We start from the raw sequence: 19,792 nt of genomic DNA, 5'->3' as shown, positions 1-19,792 counted from the left end.
ATCCTTCCATTCCCTCGCTATTCATGTATTTGTCTAGATGTCCCTTAATTGCCGCCATCGTACCTGCTCCCACCACCTCCCGAGGCAGTGCATTCCAGACATTCACCACCCTCTGTGTGGGGGGGAAAAAAACTTGCCTCACACATCCCCGCTAAACTTTTCCCCACGTACCTTAAACCTATGTCCCCTCATACTTGACTTTCCTACCCTCGGAAAGAGCATGTGACTATCCACTGTGTCCATGCCACTCATAATCTTGTAAACCTCTATCAGGTCACCCCTCAACCTCCGTCATTCCAGTGAGAATAAACTGAGTTTATCCAACCTCTCCTCATAGCTAATACCCTCCAGACCAGGCAACATCCTGGTAAACCTCTTCTGTACCCTCTCCAAAGCATCCACATCCTTCTTGTAGTGTGGTGACCAGAATTGTACACAATATTCCAAATGAAGCCTAACTAAGGTTCTGTACAGCTGTAGCATGACCTGCCAATTTTTACACTCAGTACCCTGACCAATGAAGGCAAGCATGACATATGCCTTCTTGACTACCTTATCCACCTGCGTTGCCACTTTCGGTGATTGGTGCACATATACGTCCAGATCTCTCTGCCTGTCAATACTCTTAAGGGTTCTACCGTTTACTGTATAACTCCTATATGCATTGGACCTTCCTAAATGCATTACCTCACATTTGTCCGGATTAAATTTTGTCTGCCATTTTTGCGCCCAAGTCTCCAAATGGTCTATATCTCACTGTATCCTCTGACAATTTTCACGATCTGCAACTCCTCCAATTTTTGTGTCGTCTGCAAACTTACTAATCAGACCAGCTACGTTTTCCTCCAAATCATTTATACTGTGAACAACAAAGGTCCCAGAACTGATCCCTGTGGAACACCGCTAGTCACAGCCATCCATTTAGAAAAGCACCCCTCTACTGCTACCCTCTGCCTTCTATGTCCAAGTCAGTTCTATATCCATCTTTCCAGCTCTACTCTGATCCGTGTGACTTCACCTTTTGGTACGACCTCCCCTTCACAAATCCTTGCTGTGTAATACTAAAAAGTCCATTTGTTTCCAAATGTGATTAAATCCTGTCCCTAAATATCTTTTCCAATAATTTCCCTACCACTGACGTAAGGCTCACCGGCCTATAATTTCCTGGATTATCCCTGCTGCCCTTCTTAAACAATGGAACAACATTGGCTATTCTCCAGTCTTCTGGAACTTCACCTGTTGCTATTGAGGATACAAAGATTTCTGTCAGGGCCCCAGCAATTTCTGCCCTGGACTCCCTCAGTATTCTGGGGTAGGCCCTGGGGACTTATCTACTTTAATGCTTTTTAAGACGCCCAACACCACCACCTTTTTGCTATTGACATTACCCAGAATATCGACACACTCTACCCGAGGCTCCTCATCCATCAAGTCTTTCTCTTTGGTGATTACCGAGGTAAAGTATTTATTTAGTATCTCACCCATTTCCTCTGGTTTCATGCATAGATTCACTATCGTTGAATGGACCAACCCTTTCCCTGGCTATCCTCTTGCCCTTTACATACATATAAAATGCCTTAGGATTTTCCTTAATTCTGTTTGCCAAGGACTTTTCATGACCCCTTTTAGCTCTCCCAACTCCTTCCTTAAGTTCCTTTCTACTTTCTTTATATTCTGCAAGAGCTTCATCTGTCCTCAGCATTTTAGACCTTACGAATGCTTCCTTTTTCTTTTTGACAAGGCTCATAATATCCCTCATTATCCAGGGTTCCCAATACTTGCCACACTTATCCTCCATCCTCACGGGTACATGCCGGTCCTGAATTCCGATCAACTGACATTCGAAAGACTCCCACATGTCGGATGTTGATTTGCCCTCAAACAGTCTCCCCCAATCTACACTCTCCTGCCTAATGTTATTGTAGTTAGTCTTCCTCCAATTTAACACCTTCGCCCGAGGACCACTCTTGTCCTTATCCACAAGCACCTTAAAACTTACGGAATTATGATCACTGTTCCTGAAATGCTCTCCTACTGAAACTTCAATGACCTGCCTGGCTCATTTCCCAATACCAGGTCTAATATGGCTCCTTCCCAAGTTGGGCTATTTACATACTGTTTCAGGAAACCCTCCTGGGAGCTCTCTGCCCCTTCCAAGCCCTGAGCCGCAAGTGAGTCCCTGTCACCATTTAAAATTACCCACCGCAACAACCCTGTTGTTTTTGCAAAATTTGTCTGCATATCTGCTCCTCTATCTCCTGCTGGCTGTTGGGAGGCCTGTAATAAATCCCCAACATTGTGACTGCACCCTTCTTATTCCTGAGCTCTACCCATATTGCTTCGCTGCCTGAACCCTCGAGGTGTCCTCCCTCAGTACAGCTATGATATTCTCCTTAACCAGTAATGAAACTCCCCCATCCTTTTTACATTCCCCTCTATCCTGCCTGAAGCACCTAAATCCTGGAATGTTTTTCTGCCAATCCTGTCTGTCTTTCAACCAAGTCTCTAATAGTAACAACATCATAGTTCCAAGGACTAATCCAAGTCCTAAGTTCATCTGCCTTATCTTTTACACTCCTCGCATTGAAACAATGCACTTCAGATCACCAGTCCCGCTGTGTTAATGAACTACTCCTGCCTGCTCTTTCTCTTAATCTTAATCTGCCTTAGTCTGTAGCTCTCCCTCAGTTACTGCTCCTACTGGCCTACTGCTCTGGTTCCCAACCCTGCCGTACTAGTTTAAACTCTCCCCGAGTGACTAGCGAATCTACCTGCCAAGATATTGGTGCCCCTCCAGTTTAGGTGTAACCCGTCTTTCTTGTACAGATCCCAACTGTCCTCGAAGAGATCCCAATGATCAAGATATCTGAACTCCTCCCTCCCACACCAACTCTTTAGCCACGTGTTTAGTCGCTCTATCTTCCTATTCCTAGCCTTACTGGCGAGTGGCACAGGATGTAATTCTGAGATTACAACCCTAGAGGTCCTCTTTTTTTAACTCATTTCCTAACTCCCTGAACTCCTCTTGCAGGACTTTGTCACTGTTCCTGCCTATGTCGTTAGTACCAATGTGTACCACAACCTCTGGCTGTTCACCCACCCCTTTCAGAATGCCCCATGCTTGTTCAGAGACATCCTTGGCCCTGGCACCAGGGAGGCAACATATCATCCTGGAGTCTCTTTCCGGGCCACAGAAACGCCTGTTGTGCCCCTGACTAGAGTCCCCTATAATTATCGCTCTTCTGCGCTTTGACCCTGCTTAACAACAGAGCTCGTCATGGTGCCAATGCCCTGGCTGTTGCTGTTTTCCCCTATTAGGCCATCTCCTCCAACAGTATCCAAAACGGTATACCTGTTAGAGAGGGGGATAGCCACAGGGGATTCCTGCACTGACTGCCTGCCCTTTCCAGGGATCGCCCATCTATCTGCCTGCACCTTGGTGTGACCATGTTTCTGAAGCCCTGTCTATAATGCTTTGCATGTTCCAAGTGCATCCAACTGCTGCTCCAACCGATCCATGCGGTCTATGAGGAGCTGCAATTGTGTGCACTTCCTGTAGATCATAGAAATCATCATAGAAATCATAGAAACCCTACAGTGCAGAAGGAGGCCATTCGGCCCATCGAGTCTGCACCGACCACAATCCCACCCAGGCCCTACCCCCACATATTTTACCCGCTAATCCCTCTAACCTACGCATCCCTGGACTCTAAGGGGCAATTTTTTTTTAACCTGGCCAATCAACCTAACCCGCACATCTTTGGACTGTGGGAGGAAACCGGAGCACCCGGAGGAAACCCAAAAGATGTAGTTGTCCGGAACGCTTGAAGCCTCACGGATCTCCCACATCTCCCAGGTGAAACACTTTACCTTGCTGACTGACATTTATGCCACTAATGAATTTATTCACAAATAAAACACTTAAAAAATGTAGGTTATAATTAGCTATACAGACCCTGGTGCTAGATTTCCTCTAAGTATTAATTTCTCAAATCACAAAAGATGTGGGTATGTCTATTTTAAAATCTTTCATGCAGTGGTACACGTGCTATTCTATTTCTTCTAAGGCAGTTCTATATGGCATCTGGGTAAAATGCCCACTGACAGATACAGCTCTGATCTTGGGCAGAAGTTGCCCTGACAATAAATAACTAGTGAGTGGTAATGCTCCACTTACTAATCAGTATTGGAACTTGCTGGCAGACATCAAGTCCTTGTTTACCTTGATGAATAGCACCCATTTCTGAGTGTACTCTTGACCTCTGCTTTTGAGTTGGGGCTAAACACTGGCCATTGTAAGAGTTCACAAAAACTAGAAGCAAGAGTAAACAATATGGCCCATCAAGCCTGTTCTATCATTCATTATGATCATGGCTAACCTTGGGCTTCAATTTCACTTTCCTTCACGCTTCCCATATCCCTTGATTCCATGAGAGACTGAAAATCTGCCTAACCTGGTCTTAAATGTTTTTGATTTGATTTATTATTGTTGCATGTGTTGGGTTATGTGAACAGCATTGTTTCTTGCAAGCTGTACAAACAAAGCACACTGTTCTTAGATACATAGGGATGTAAAGGAGAGGGTGGAGATTGTAGTGTTACAGATATAGCTAGGGTGTAGAGAAAGATCAGACTAATGAGGTAGGTCCATTCAAAAGCCTGACAGCAGCAGGGAAGAAGCTGTTCTTGAGTGGGTTGGTACGTGACCTCAGACTTTTTTATCTTTTTCCCGATGGAGGAAGGTGGAAGAGTGAATGTCCGATGTGCGTGGGGTCCTTGATTATGCTGGTTGCTTTTCCGAGGCAGCGGGAAGTTGTAGACAGAGTCAATGGATGGAAGGCTGGTCTGCGTGATGGACTGGGCTGCGTTCACAACCCTTTGTAGTTTCTTGCAGTCTTGGTGAGAGCAGGAGCCATACCAAGCTGTGATATATCCAGAAAGAATGCTTTCTATGGTGCATCTATAGAAGCTGGTGAGAGTCATAGCCGACATGTCAAATTTCCTTCGTCTCCTGAGAAAGTAGAGGCGTTGGTGGGCTTTCTTAAATATAGTGTCGGCATGGGGGGACCAGGACAGGTTGTTAGTGATCTGGACACCTAGAAATTTGAAGCCCTCGACCATTTCTACTTCGCCCCCGTTGATGTAGACAGGAGCATGTTCTCCACTATGCTTCCTGAAGTCGATGACTTCAAAATGTATCCAGTGATGGAGAATCCACAACCCTCTCGAGTAGAGAATTCAAAAGATTCACAACCCCCTGAATGAGTTTCCTCATCTTTGTCCCAAATGATCGGCCCTTTATCCCAAGGCTAATTCCCCAGACCAGTGGAAACAATTGCCTAGCAAATGCCCTATCGAGCCCCTTCAGAATCTTCTATGTTTCAATGAGATTGCCGCTCATTCTGCTAAACTCCAGAGAATATAGGCCCAGTTTACTCTGCCTCTCACCGTAAGACAACCCCCTCATCCCAAATATTGATTTAATTAGCCTTTATTGCACTGCCTCCAATTCGGGTAGATTCTTCCTTAAATATAGGGCCCGATTCTCCCGAGGCATGTGTTTTTTGTGCTTCGGGTTGGGAGATGTGCGTGTCGGCCATTTCGCGGGATCGCATGCGCGTCTCCCACCGCTGGAGAGCCATGCACGGTCGAGACCATGCTGGGAACCGGCGGGAAGACCAGGTAAGTGATTGTAATCTATTTTTCATGTAATTTAAATGTCATTATCGGGCTCGTGGCTGAATTCTCCAGGCCCGATAGCATCTCCCAGCCCACCAGGATATGTCACATCCCACGCTCGGGGAACTAGCAGGAAACCTCGCTGGAGTGAAGGGGGAGCAATCGGGGCCTCCCAGGGGGTCGGGCGGTGGGAGGGTGGTGCTCCCTGAACATGAGCACCCTGGCAGTGCCAGCCTGTGTCCCCTGGCACCGCCCAAGGGGCAAAGTGCCCATGACTAGGGGGGGCACCTTGGCACTGCCCACCGGGCATGAGGCAGTGGCAAGGAGGATTCTCCAAACGGGTCTCTGGCGCGAATAGGCCCCGCCCCCTGAGCTTTTAATGAGATTCACCATTGTGACCTCTGCATTGCACGGTGTTTTTTCAGTGGGAGTTCAGACTTGAATCTCCCACAATCGTGAGTTACACCAGTTTTCCTGCCGATTCAGCACTTAGAATCTTTTTGGGAGAATCGGGGCCATGGAGTTCAAATTCCACACCGTATTTCAGCTGAGATCTCGCCAAAATCCTGTGCAGTTATAGCAAGACGTCTTTATTCTTGTGCTCCAAGCCTTTTATAATAAAGGGCAACATGCCATTTTCCTCCCTAATTGTTCACTGTATCTAAAGCTAACTTCCTGCATTCCTTGTATTCCTTGTTCTTTTTGAATATCAGCATTTACACATTTCATACCTTTTAAAAAATTCTGTTTTTCTATTCTTACAATCAAAGTGAATAACTTTACATTGCCTTACATTATATTCCATATACCATCATGTTGCCCATTCATTTAAGCTGTGGGGGTGGCACAGAGAGGCTGCAAGCTGACATAGCTTATCTTTCCACATTGTTTTGTAATGTTAGCAAACTGCGATATACTCTCTGTCTCTTCATCTAAGTCATTAATGGTTTTTAGTTTATTTATTAGTGTCACATTAACACTGCAACAAAGTTACTGTGAAAATTCCCTAGTTGCCACACTCTGGCACCTGTTCGGGTACACTGAGGGAGCATTTAGCATGCATCTAACAAGCACGTCTTTCGGTCTGTGGGAGGAAATGAGAGCACCCAGAGGAAACCCATGCTGACATGGGGAGGCCGTGCCCAAACTGGGAATTGAACCGGAGTCCCTGGTGCTGTGAGGCAGCAGTGCTAACTACTGTGCCACCCCTGTGCTAGCGTGCCGCCCTTAATATAAATTGTAAATAACTGGGGCCCAGTAATGATCCTTGCTGTAGTCCACTAGTCACAGCCTACCAATTTAAAAATACCCTGTTTATGCCCACTCTCTCCTTCCTTTCAGTTAACCAATCATCTCTCCATGCTAATATATTACCACCAACTCCATGAGCCCTTATCTATTACCTATTAACTTTTTATAGAATAGAATCCCTACAGTGCAGAAGGAGGCCACTCGGCCCATCAAGTCTGCACCGACCACAATCCCACCCAGCCTCTATCCCCACAACCCCATGCATTTACCCCAGCAAATCCCCCTGACACTAAGGAGCAATTTAGCATGGCCAATCCACCTAACCCCACACTTTTTTGGAGTGTGGGACGAAACCGGAGCACCCAGAGGAAACACACGCAGACATGGGGAGAATGTGCAGACTCCACACAGAGGGTGACCCAAGCCGGGAATCGAACCCGGGTCCCTGGTACTGTGAGGCAGCAGTGCTAACCACTGTGCCGCCCCATTTTTGTGTGGTACCTCATGACATGCCTTCTGGAAATCTAGGTACACAACATCTACTGATCCCATTTCACTACCACTACTACTAGTGACATTGTTGCCTAGTTGTATGAGCATTCTTGAATTTCCTTTCCTATTTTATGGAATATCATCAGACCATTTTAAAGATGTCTTGATTTTATCACATATCAATTGCCAAAGAACTTTCTATTCAACCTATTTTATTTTAAATGTGCTCCTAATTTATGTCTGGAAATTGTCAGTTTTCTTTTTCCAGAAGTGACTGCCAATTTCTTCCAATGCATTCCTCCAAGATTGACTAAAAACTTTGTATAAATATTTTTGTTACACTAAAGATTTGAGTAAGCTTAAAATATATTAATTTGGCTAAACAGAATTGTATAATGTACAGGAAATGATATGAACTGACAAATTTGAGAGTTATTAGAGCCATTGTAAATATGGCCAAGACCCAATTTTAAAGCAGACACTTAGAATCGTGCTGCTATTATTATCATCTGGATTTGTTTTCCAGTGAAGATATTTACATTGCATCGTTTATTAGGCAAGCCTTAAAATCATAATCTCCATATCTTTGACATGGACGATAAACAATGCAGCACAATCTTACTTCTAACATCATCGTTATGTTGCGATTAAAAAGCAGGAGGTATTGGAGTTCTTGAGAAACATTAAAGTAGACCAGTCCCCAGGGCCTGATGGGATATGCCCCAGAATACTAGAGAGGCAAGGGAGGAAATTGCTGGGGCCTTGAGAGACATCTTTGTATCCTCACTGACTACAGGGGAGGTCCCAGAGGATTGGCGAATAGCCAATGTTGTTCCTTTGTTTAAGTAGGGTAGCAAGGATAATCCGGTAATTACAAGCCGGTGAGCCTTATGTCAGTGGTAGGGAAATTATTGGAGAGGATTCTTTGAGACAGGATTTACTCCCACTTGGAAATAAGTGGACATATTAGCGAGAGGCACCATGGTTTTGTGAAGGGGAGATCGTGTCTCACATAGCTCATTTTGAGGCAGTGACGAAGATGATTGATGAGGGTAGGGCAGTGGATGTTCTCTACATGGACTTCAGTAAGGCCTTTGACAAGGTCCCTCTTGACAGACTGGTACAGAAGTCGCAAGGGATCAGAGGTGAGCTGGCAAGATGGATACAGAACTGGCTCAGTCATAGAATGATGTGGAGATGCCGGCGTTGGACTGGGGTAAGCACAGTAAGAAGTCTCACAACACCAGGTTAAAGTCCAACAGGTTTATTTGGTAGCAAATACCATAAGCTTTCGGAGCAATGCTCCTTCGTCAGATGGAGTGGTCTCTGTTCTCAAACAGGGCACAGACACAGAAATCAAATTACAGAATACTGATTAGAATGCAAATCTCTACAGCCAGCCAGGTCTTAAATGCACAGACAATGTGGGTGGAGGGAGCATTCAACACAGGTTAAAGAGATGTGTATTGTCTCCAGACAGTACAGCTTGTGAAATTGTGCAAGTCCAGGAGTCAAGCTGTGGGGGTTACTGGTAATGTGACATAAATCCAACATCCCGGTTTAGACCGTCCTCATGTGTGCGAAACTTGGCTATCAGTTTCTGCTCAGTGACTCTGCGCTGTCGTGTGTCGTGAAGGCCGCCTTGGAGAACGCTTACCTGAAGATCCAAGGCTGAATGCCCGTGACTGCTGAAGTGCTCCCCCACAGGAAGAGAACAGTCTTGCCTGGTGATTGTCGAGCCTTCAACATGTCATTGATGAAGACGAACATCTCGCCAAGGCCATCCCCACACCCCCACTTCTTGCCTTCAAACAACCACGCAACCTCAAACAGACCATTGTCCGCAGCAAACTACCCAGCCTTCAGGAGAACAGTGACCACGACACCACACAACCCTGCCACAGCAACCTCTGCAAGACGTGCCGGATCATCAACACGGATGCCATCATCTCACGTGAGAACACCATCTACCAGGTACATGGTACCTACTCTTGCAACTCGGCCAACGTTGTCTACCTGATACGCTGCAAGAAAGGATGTCCCGAGGCGTGGTACATTGGGGAAACCATGCAGACGCTACGACAACGGATGAATGAACACCGCTCGACAATCACCAGGCAAGACTGTTCTCTTCCTGTGGGGGAGCACTTCAGCAGTCACAGGCATTCAGCCTTGGATCTTCAGGTAAGCGTTCTCCAAGGCGGCCTTCACGACACACGACAGCGCAGAGTCACTGAGCAGAAACTGATGGCCAAGTTTCGCACACATGAGGACGGTCTAAACCGGGATGTTGGATTTATGTCACATTATCAGTAACCCCCACAGCTTGACTCCTGGACTTGCACAATTTCACAAGCTGTACTGTCTGGAGACAATACACATCTCTTTAACCTGTGTTGAATGCTCCCTCCACCCACATTGTCTGTGCATTTAAGACCTGGCTGGCTGTAGAGATTTGCATTCTAATCAGTATTCTGTAATTTGATTTCTGTGTCTGTGCCCTGTTTGAGAACAGAGACCACTCCATCTGACGAAGGAGCATTGCTCCGAAAGCTTATGGTATTTGCTACCAAATAAACCTGTTGGACTTTAACCTGGTGTTGTGAGACTTCTTACTCAGTCATAGAAGACAGAGGGTAGCAGTGTGTAAGGGGAAGTTTTTGCTTCCTACCAGCATAAAAGACAAGCAGACATGAGTACAGTACAAAAGGCAACACGAGCTTTATTCCCTGCCCAAAATAACAAATTGTCTGTACAAATAACACATTGTCTGTACATTTAAGACCTGGCTGGTTGTAGAGATTTGCATTCTAATCAGTATTCTGTAATTTGATTTCTGTGTCTGTTTGCACTGTTTGAGAACAGATATCCACTCCATCTGACGAAGGAGCTGTGCTCCGAAAGCTTATGGTATTTGCTACCAAATAAACCTGTTGGACTTTAACCTGGTGTTGTGAGACTTCTTACTGTGCTTACCCCAGTCCAACGCCGGCATCTCCACATCAAAATAACAAACCACAGGCCTGGGGGAAGACAGCTGCTAGCCAACTGCTTCCCCTGGCCATTGTGCGCTTTACAATTTATAGGGTTTTGAACTTCGCGCCAAACGTATGATAATGGGCTCATTCAAAGCGGTGGCTGATAGCATGAATGGGATCCACATGGGTTATTGTCATTTACTATAAGTTACGCGATCAGTACCTACTAAAACAAACAGCAATTAACACAAAGCAGTGACAAAATAGCGAAGTATTGAAAAGCCATTATCGATGGGTGGGGTTGATCTGTGGCTAATGGTGAAGTGATCCTATTTCCCCTGGGCCGATCTCTTTCTGGAGAGTTCCCTTTGTGATTTGAACTCCTTGCATAATCTAATTAGTTGAGCTATTGTCTATGTTTCCCTGCGTGGAGTCTAAAGTGATTAAAACTATCTGTAGTGATTAGAGGGTGCAAGGAACCTCTCCATGAGTCATCGCATTGCTGTGAGCTGTTGATAATATTTTCCATCATTCGTTGCTGGGCAAAATAAATTCGATATAAACGTGTAAAAATGTCCATGATATTGAGCATAAAAGTTGTCCCCTTCACAGTGGCAGGGTGCGCTTCTGAATGGAGGGCTGTGACAAGTGGCGTTCCTCAGGGATCAGTGCTGGGACCTTTGCTGTTTGTAATATATATATAAATGATTTGGAGGAAAATGTAACTGGTTTGATTCGTAAGTTTGTGGACGACACAAAGGTTGGTGGATTTGCGGATAGTGATGAGGACCATCAGAGGACACAGGATATAGATAGGTTGGAGACTTGGGCGGAGAGATGGCAGATGGAGTTTAATCTGGACAAATGTGAGGTAATGCAGTTTGGAAGGTCTAATAAAGATAGGAAATATACAGTAACTGGCAGAACCCTTCAGAGTATTGATAGGCAGAGTCATCTGGGTGTACAGGTACATGGGTCATTGAAAGTGGCGACGCAGGTGGAGAAGGTAGTCAAGAAGGCATACGGCATGCTTGCCTTCATCGGCCGGGACATTGAGTTTAAAAATTGGCAAGTCATGTTGCAGCTTTATCGAACCTTAGTTAGGCCGCACTTGGAATATAGTGTTCAATTCTGGTCGCCAAACTACCAGAAAGATGTGGAGGCTTCGGAGAGGGTACAGAAAAGATTTACCAGGATGTTGCCTGGTATTGAGGGCATTAGCTATGAAGAGAGGTTGGAGAAACTTGGTTTGTTCTCACTGGAACGACATAGTTTGAGGGGCGACCTGATAGAAGTCTACAAGATTGAGGGGCATGGACAGAGTGGATAGTCAGAAGCTTTTTCCCAGGGTGGAAGAGTCAATTACTAGGGGGCATAGGTTTAAGGGGCAAGGTTTAAATGAGATGTACGAGGCAAGTTTTTTACCCAGAGGGTGGTGGGTGCCTGGAACTCGCTGCCGGGGGAGGTAGTGGAAGCAGATACGATAGTGACTTTTAAGGGACGTCTTGACGAATACATGAATAGGATGGGAATGGAGGGATATGGTTCCCGGAAGGGTAGGGAGTTTTAGTTCAGTCGGGCATCATGGTTGGTGCAGGCTTGGAGGGCTGAAGGGCCTGTTCCTGCGCTGTAATTTTCTTTGTTCTTTGTTCTAACAAATCTGGAATATTTGGACTTCACTGTGGTGAGTTTACCTTAATTGCCATTAAATGTCAAGTGCTGTGTTTGATTTCCTATTGTTGAAGATAATCATTGCCAGGCACTATTGTGTTACTTGCACATATCAAACTAAGCCTGAGTATTGTCAGATCTTGTCACGTGGACATGCCTTACCTCATTATCTGAGGAGTTGTGAATGGAACTGAATGTTGTGCAATCATCAGCGACCTCCCTTCTTCTGACCTTGTGACGGAGGGAAGGTAATTGATGAAGCAGCTGAAAATGAGGAACTCCTGCAGCAATGTTCTGAAGCTGTTGACCTCTATCAACAATAGTTTTTTCTTGTCCAAAGTATGACTTCAACCAGTGGGGAGATTTTCCCCGCTTTCCACTAACTTCAATTTTACTAGAGTTTATTGATGCCACATTTGTCCAAATGTGCTTTGATATCAAAAGGAGTCAGTCTCACCTCACCTCACCTCAGGGATATTGCTTTCTGTCCATGTTCAGCCCAAGGGATAGAGCGGGAGAGAGGGCCTGGGTGCGATACTCTGTCAGAGAGTTGGTGCAGACTCGATGGGCCAGTTGGCCTCTTCTGCACTGTTAGGATTCTCTGATTTTATGATAAGGCTGTAATGAGGTCTGGTGCTTGCATAACCTAAGCTGCATACTTGTGAGCAAATAATTGGTGAATTAGTGTAGCTTGATGGCACTGTCAACTACACCCTCCATTCTTTTGATGATCAAGATTGGGCCAATGAGGTGTGATTGGCCGGATTGTCTTTCTCCTTTTTTGTGGACAGGAAATACCTGGGCAAATTTCCACATTGCTGAGTAGATGCCAGTGATGTAGCTGTGTGGAACAACTTGGCCAGGGATGTAGTTGGTTCTGGAATACAAGTCATTCCGTACTACTACTGGAATGTTGTCAGGGCCCTTGTCTTTGCAGTATCCAGTGCCTCCAGCAGTTTCCTGATATCACATGGAGTGAATCAAATTGGCTGAACCCTGGCAGCTATGAGGCTGAGAATCCACGCTGTACCCTTGACTGGTTGCAACATTTCAGTGTTATGTCTTACATTCACATGCTAGCCTCTGCCATTGTGGAGGATAGGGATGTTTGCAGAGCTCCCTGTTTGTTATTAATTTTGCTTGTGGCATGCTCTCCTACACACTTCATCAAACCAGGATTGGTCACCTGGCTTGATGGTACTGGGCGAGTGAGGGGTATACTAGTGCATGAGGTGATAAATCATGGTGGAATACGATGATATAAAAGCAAAATACAGCAGATACCGGAGACAGTAAAGTGCTGGTAGAACTCAGCAGGTCTGGCAGCATTTATGGAGAAAGAAACAGTTAACATTTTGAGTACCGTATGATCCTTCTGCTGAGCAATGATTCTGATAGCCCACAGTACCTCTGTGGATATCCTGTTTTGAGCTGTTGGATCTAGTTAGCACAATGGTGGTGCCACATGACATAATGGGGGATATCTTCAATGTGAAGACAGGACCCTGCCTCCATAAGTAGGTTGATGTCAAGTATTCTATCTGGTTTTATTCTCATTCAACGTTTTCATTTTGGTTTGATAGACCTGAGTGCCTTGTAGGTCGTCTCAGAGGACCGTTAAGATTCAACTTCATACAAGCCACACTGGCTCAGGACAGCAGATTCTCTTCCTTTCCTGAAAGGGCATTGGTGAACCAGATGAGTTTTCACAACAACTCTGTAGTATTATGGTCACTATTACTGATATATTTATATAGTATATATTATATACACCATAGAACAGTGTGGGAATTGAGGTCCGACCTGCAAGTTGGGCATTTACATAGGATGAGAGCGTAGGCATAACAGTGAACAGATTGGGTGGCACAGTGGGTTTGAATGGTCCAAATTCAGAACAAAAGTCTCTGGTTTGCCAGCTTTAACGTAATAAATTTACAAAGTCATGGTATAGTTTCTACTAGACGTGGCTCAAAGCACAAATCAGGCCTCATTATTGCATTAACTCAGCAATTCCACTTAAAGGCCACAAGGTGGCATTTTTGTCAAATAGAAAACTCCAAAAGGGCTGCTTCTCTAAAGTTGAGGCTGAGGTAGCTTTACTCTGCATCTATCATTGTATCTGTCCTCTAAGCATGCTTAACTTGGGCATGAGGTGTCCAAGATGAACAGCCTTCCATTCTTGAGTGCATTGGTCTTGATACCTTTATCCACACCATACCCAATCCCTGCTCTTAAGCTGCTTTGATATCTCTGCATTGAAATGCAGATAATAACTGATTTCTTACTGTGCAGAACAGATATTAGTGTTAAATCTTGAGGGCTGGAAATTCTCAAGTGATTCAAGTGTCTATAATATTAGTCAGGTTGGTTGAGTTGGAAATGTCTTCTCAGTAGAAGGTAGGAGGTTCAAAACCCCTCCAAAATGAATGTTTGTAATCTAAGCTGAAATTTCAGTGCAATAGTGAGACACTGCTGCATTATTAAAGGGTAGTGCTCTTCAGATATAATTCTAAGCCAAAATCCATTAGCTTGTTCAAATATACAAAAGACCCTACGTCACTATTTTAAAAGCAGAGCGTTTTGAGTGTCGTGATGCTATTAAGACCAGTTAACCGATTTGTTCACATCATCAGATTTTGCTATGCATAAATTGCCAGGCAAGCCTACATTTGTATCAAAGCAAGGATTGAGATGTCTCCTAGAAATGTGTAGAGCGTGTCTTTGTTTTTATCTGAATCAAGAAAAAATAATCTTTTTATAATTTTCTAATGCTTGCTCCATGTCATCACATTTAAATTAAACCTGTCTGGAATATGCTGATCAAATCCCTCCATAACTTCAATGCTCCCTATCTCTGTAACCACCTCCAGCCCTGCAATCACCTGAGAACATTACATTCCTCCAACTATGGCCTGATGCATCCCCACTTCCTTGGTGTCAACATTTGCTGACCTTACCTTCAGCCATCTAATCCTCAAGCTCCGGAACTCCCAATTAAAATCTTTGTACCTTCACCTGTTTCTTCTTTAAGGGGCCCCTTCAAACCTACCTCTTTGACCAAGCTTTTAGCTATCTAATATCTCCTTTGGCTTTTGGCAGATTTAGCTCCCGTGTATTACCTTAGGATGTTTTACAACATTAAAGGCATTATATAAATGCAAGTTATTGTATGTTTTGCCTAAAATTGAACATTAAGGGTGGAAATTTCCGGCCGCGCTCGCCTCAAGACCGGAAAATCTTGCCTGAGGTCAACGGACCTTTGCATGGTCCGTGTTCCGCCTGCTACGATTCCCGTGGCGGGCGGGTTGGGCAAATTCCACCCCCAAGTGCTGATGTTGCATCATAGTCTTGTCAGGTGCTGTTCATACTAGCTGCTGATTCGAATATTGGGGTATGTATCACTTGATGCAACTAGCTGTTTTGAGGAGTGGGACAGTAGTGTGTGCATAGCAGCTAATGTGATGTAAATGTGATGAAGATGAATTTTCTTTGTTGTGCAGTATTAGTGAAAAACGTCTTGTGCTCGCATGTAGGATTTTCAATCGCTCAAAGGAAACCTATATTTAAATATTCCATTTAAAGCATTAAGCAAGTTATCCAGGGATAGCAACCAGTAGCACATTATCGGCCAACTGGGTCTCTGTATCTTGGAGACCGGACGCATGAGCAAAGATGTGCGTTGGGATCCTGTGAAAGTCCTGACGTACGGATCTCTGGGAATTTCCCAGGAAGTTCCAATTTCCAAATTGGAACTTCCAATTCTCTGCCCCCAGGAGCCCTCCACGAACATCTCTGACTTTGAGTCAGAGTCAAAGACTTGGAAGAGGTCCATGATACTCATCTGAATAGTTACCCCAGAAATGATAGATTATATTGTGGTCTAAAACCTCAGTAACTACAAAGCTGACTCCCCTATCACCCAGATCCTTGACTACCCGGCCACCCGACTATCCTCCCTGATCCCAACCTGACTTGACCTCTCATACCCTCCCCTCCCCCTCGCCCACATACCTATTCATAGATTCAACTATTCAACTAACATTCAAACTACACCTTTAAACTTGCCCGACAGCAGCTAATACTATAAAAGAGGGGCAACAATGTTGGAGACATTCTGATACTTTGCTGTCCTGTGTGTCACAGTTACAGAAATAATTACATTGTTTATCTGCAGCCCCGTGTGCCAATTTCTCTTTCTGCCTCACTTTAAGCCAGCTCATTCCGGTTCTATCTTCAGTCTGTTATGTTTCAACTTGTTGTCCCAATTTTTGTGTTAAGTTCTTACCAAGTAGACAGGGAGAAGTTATTGTATTATGATCATTGCTTTCAAAGTGCTTCCATTTAGGTTTTCTATCTGGTCTATTTTGTTACTCATAATCTGATTTAGCAAAGCTCTTGTAGTTATGCAACCATGCCACTTGACGAATGAGTCCTACACACAAATCAAAGATTCCATTTATTCTCACCATGTCGTAATCACACTGGGTAATTAAATTTACAATAGCAATTTTGTTCCAAACTGCCATCCGATTTCCCTTCCACTTCCCTCCCACACTTGGGTAACTTAGATTGCAGCCCTACTAATGTAAATTATTCTTTATATTTTAAGCTCCAACCATGTTCATCCTGGATTTTTAAAGATGTTTTTCTGTACAATATTCTCTCCTTCATCAATGGGCAGCACGGTGGCACAGTGGTTAGCACTGCTGCCTCACAGCGCCAGGGGACCTGGGTTTGGTTCTCACCTTGGGTCACTGTCTCTGTGGAGTCTACACATTCTCTCCGTGTCTGCGTGGGTTTCCTCCGGGAGCTCTGGTTTCCTCCCACAGTCTGAGGGAGGAAATTGGCCATGCTAAATTCTCCCTTAGTGTACCTGAACAGGCGCCGGAGTGTGGTGACTAGGGGATTTTCACAGTAACGCCATTGCAGTGTTAATGTAAGCCTACTTGTGACTAATAAATTAAAACTTTATAGCTTTTAACTTTGCCAGTTCTCTTGTCTCGAGTTTTTATGATCCTCTCAAAATATTGTAATGTTCTTCCCAATTTGCAGGCAAGTTTCTGCTCACACTATTAAATATAATCTTGCTGTGACATTTTTCTTTTTGTTCACGCAATTTATTTTCCACACATTGAGCATTGCAATGCATACAGAGTATCTTTCTTCTTGTTTTTAATTAATGCAATTAAAAGTGTACTTTTTGTCCCGTCCCAGCCAAATCTTCCTCCCTCTACTTTATTTTCTTCTCTACTTGGAATCGATCATATGAACATCCAAATTAGGAGCAGGAGCAGGCCATTCAGTCCCTCGAGCCTGCTCTGCCATTCAAGTCAATCATGTCTGATCTGATTGTAACCGCAACCCTACATTCCTGCCTAACAACACCCCCCCCCTCCCCCCGCCCCCCTCTGTCAATCAAGAATCTATCTAGCTCTACCGTGTTGGCTTTGTAACTTTAAGAAAGGAAAACATTTAAAAAGATAATCTTTTCTTTCTTAAATATCTGTGAAACTCTTACTATATGTTCTTTATATTGTTGGCTATTTTTCTCTCTTTATTTTCCTTGTTGTTATTCGTTGTAAGAACATAAGAAATAGGAGCAGGAGTAGGCCATCTAGCCCCTCGAGCCTGCCCCGCCATTCAATAAGATCATGGCTGATCTGAAGTGGATCAGTTGTTAATGATGTACTTTCCAATCTTCTGACCTACTACTCGTGTTTACACAATTATATGCTTTTTCTTTAAGTTTGATACTGTCTTTACCTTTTTCAGTTAACCATGATTGGTGGGTCCTCCCCTTGGATTTTTGTTTCTCATCAGAATGTCTGTTCTGTGTATTTTGAAATATCCGCTCAAATGTCTGCCACTGAACCTCAATTGACCTATCCCTTAGCCTCATTTGTTTATTTTAGCTTGTTCCACTTTCATGCCTTCATAATTGCCCTTATTTAAGTTTAAAATACTAGTCTTCACTACTGCTACTTCGGGGTGTCTTCACTTTGAGGTTATCAATTAATCCTCTCGTTGCACAATACCAGATCTTTGGTTGGCTCCAGAATGTGCTGTTCTAAGAAGCTGTCCTGAAAACATTCTGTGAACTCGTCGATGCTACCTGGTGATTTACCCTTAGATTTGTACTCTCTGCCCCGTCCTGTCATGGTCAGTTTATCATTTCCCATATTGGTACCTTTCTCTCTTGCCTTGTCTCTAATCTTTGGTTTATCACACCTTCCCAAATTTTATCCCTAGCCCCCTCTATTCAGTTCAAAACCCTCTCTCCTTCCCTAGTTAGGTTGCTCGCTAGATCATCAGTCTCAGCATGGTTCAGGTGTAGACCTTCCCAACGTTACAGATCCCACTTTCCCCAGTTTGGGTGCCAGCACCCTGTGAACCAGAACCCACTTCTCCCATACCTATGAGCCACACATTAATTTCTGTAATCTTATTTGTCCAATGCAAATTTGCATGTGGCTCAGGTAAAGTTCAGAAATTATTAATTTTTGAGGTTCTGCTTTTTAATTTGGTGCCTAGCTCTGCATACTGGGCGTGCAGAACATCCTTCCTCATCCTGCCTATGTTGTTGGTACCTAATGGACCACGATCGCTGGATCCATCTCCTTCCACTGCAAGTTCCTTTCCAGCCCTGAGTAAATTGTCCCAAACTCTGGCATTGGGAAGGCAACATAGCCACATGGAGTGTCACTCCTTTCTACAAAGAACAGTGTCAATCCCCATTCTACTCTCCCTCACTGCCACTACATTACTTTGTGCTCTCCCCTGCTTGAATGGCAGTGTATTTATTGGCCCGAATGTTGCTGGCAGGTAACAGGGCTTGCTGCTGATTTCTAAGAAGGCTGCGCACAAAGATTTAGTGATCTCTGTGGGGTGGCTTTACCATTTCCCAACAGCAGTTTAAATTTGACACCATTCGATTAGATGCAGCAATGATGGTAGTAAGCAGGTAAGCAGATTATCCCTCTAAGCTGCACAGCAAGTTGGCTTCTTTAAAAAGTTTTAAATTCACTTAAATGAATCGGCCACACACTATATGAAAAATAAGAGGATACGTTAATATTTGTTTGCACAGGTAGTGATGTTCCACTTAATTATGTTTCAGGGGAGTGCGGTCTGAGAAGAGATCAGAGTGTTGTGTCCAGAAGCAGAGTGAAAATTTAACCAGACCCAAGGAAAATGGCACATCGCCTGGAAGAAATTCTAAGAAAGAGGCCAAAGGTGTGTAGAATTATATTATCTAATATGCTGGTGTACTAATTTGGAGATTTGTACTGCACTCCTGTTGAGAAAAGAACTATGTGGCAAGAAGTGTTATAAATGACAAAACCTACTGTCAACTCCATCATTTGGGGGGGGGCAGCTGGAGAGTAATGGGGGGCGGGTTGGGGTTTGGGACTGGCCCACGAATGGCCGGGGTGGGGGGGTCCCCAGGCTGGCCAGCAAATGAGCTGGACCGCAAACCAGAGACTGACACTTCGGGGCCACTGCGCATGCGCCTGCTGGTTTCAGCCTCTCCAGCGTGAATAGGCCCTGCCCCCCCCTGAAATTTAATGATATTCACACCGGTGGTGTCTGCATTGCACAGTGTGGGAGATTCTAGTGTGAACTCCCACTGAAAAGACTGACGTAAATTGCTCCAGTTTTACCGCAATTTCGACACTTAAAAACGTTCTTGGTAGAATTTCACCCGATATTTTTGACTGCTT

At 44.5% G+C, this 19,792-nt stretch overlaps 1 protein-coding gene across 11 annotated transcripts in view; it reads left to right on the top strand.

Annotated features, from left to right (window-relative positions):
• The window catches only part of LOC144506582 (sentrin-specific protease 7), a 94,628-nt gene that overhangs the window by 25,033 nt on the left and 49,803 nt on the right, over positions 1-19,792 (top strand). For all 11 annotated transcript variants that reach the window (XM_078232900.1, XM_078232906.1, XM_078232903.1 and 8 more), the window contains one exon: positions 19,189-19,304. In XM_078232900.1, coding sequence (XP_078089026.1) covers positions 19,189-19,304 — 116 coding nt within the window. The remainder of the gene's footprint in view (positions 1-19,188; positions 19,305-19,792) is intronic.

This window comes from Mustelus asterias, chromosome 17 (assembly GCF_964213995.1).
Source record: "Mustelus asterias chromosome 17, sMusAst1.hap1.1, whole genome shotgun sequence".
Taxonomy (NCBI): Eukaryota; Metazoa; Chordata; class Chondrichthyes; order Carcharhiniformes; family Triakidae; genus Mustelus; species Mustelus asterias.
The sequence above is the reverse complement of the archived record's forward strand: the minus strand, read 5'-3'. Positions and strand labels throughout refer to the sequence as shown.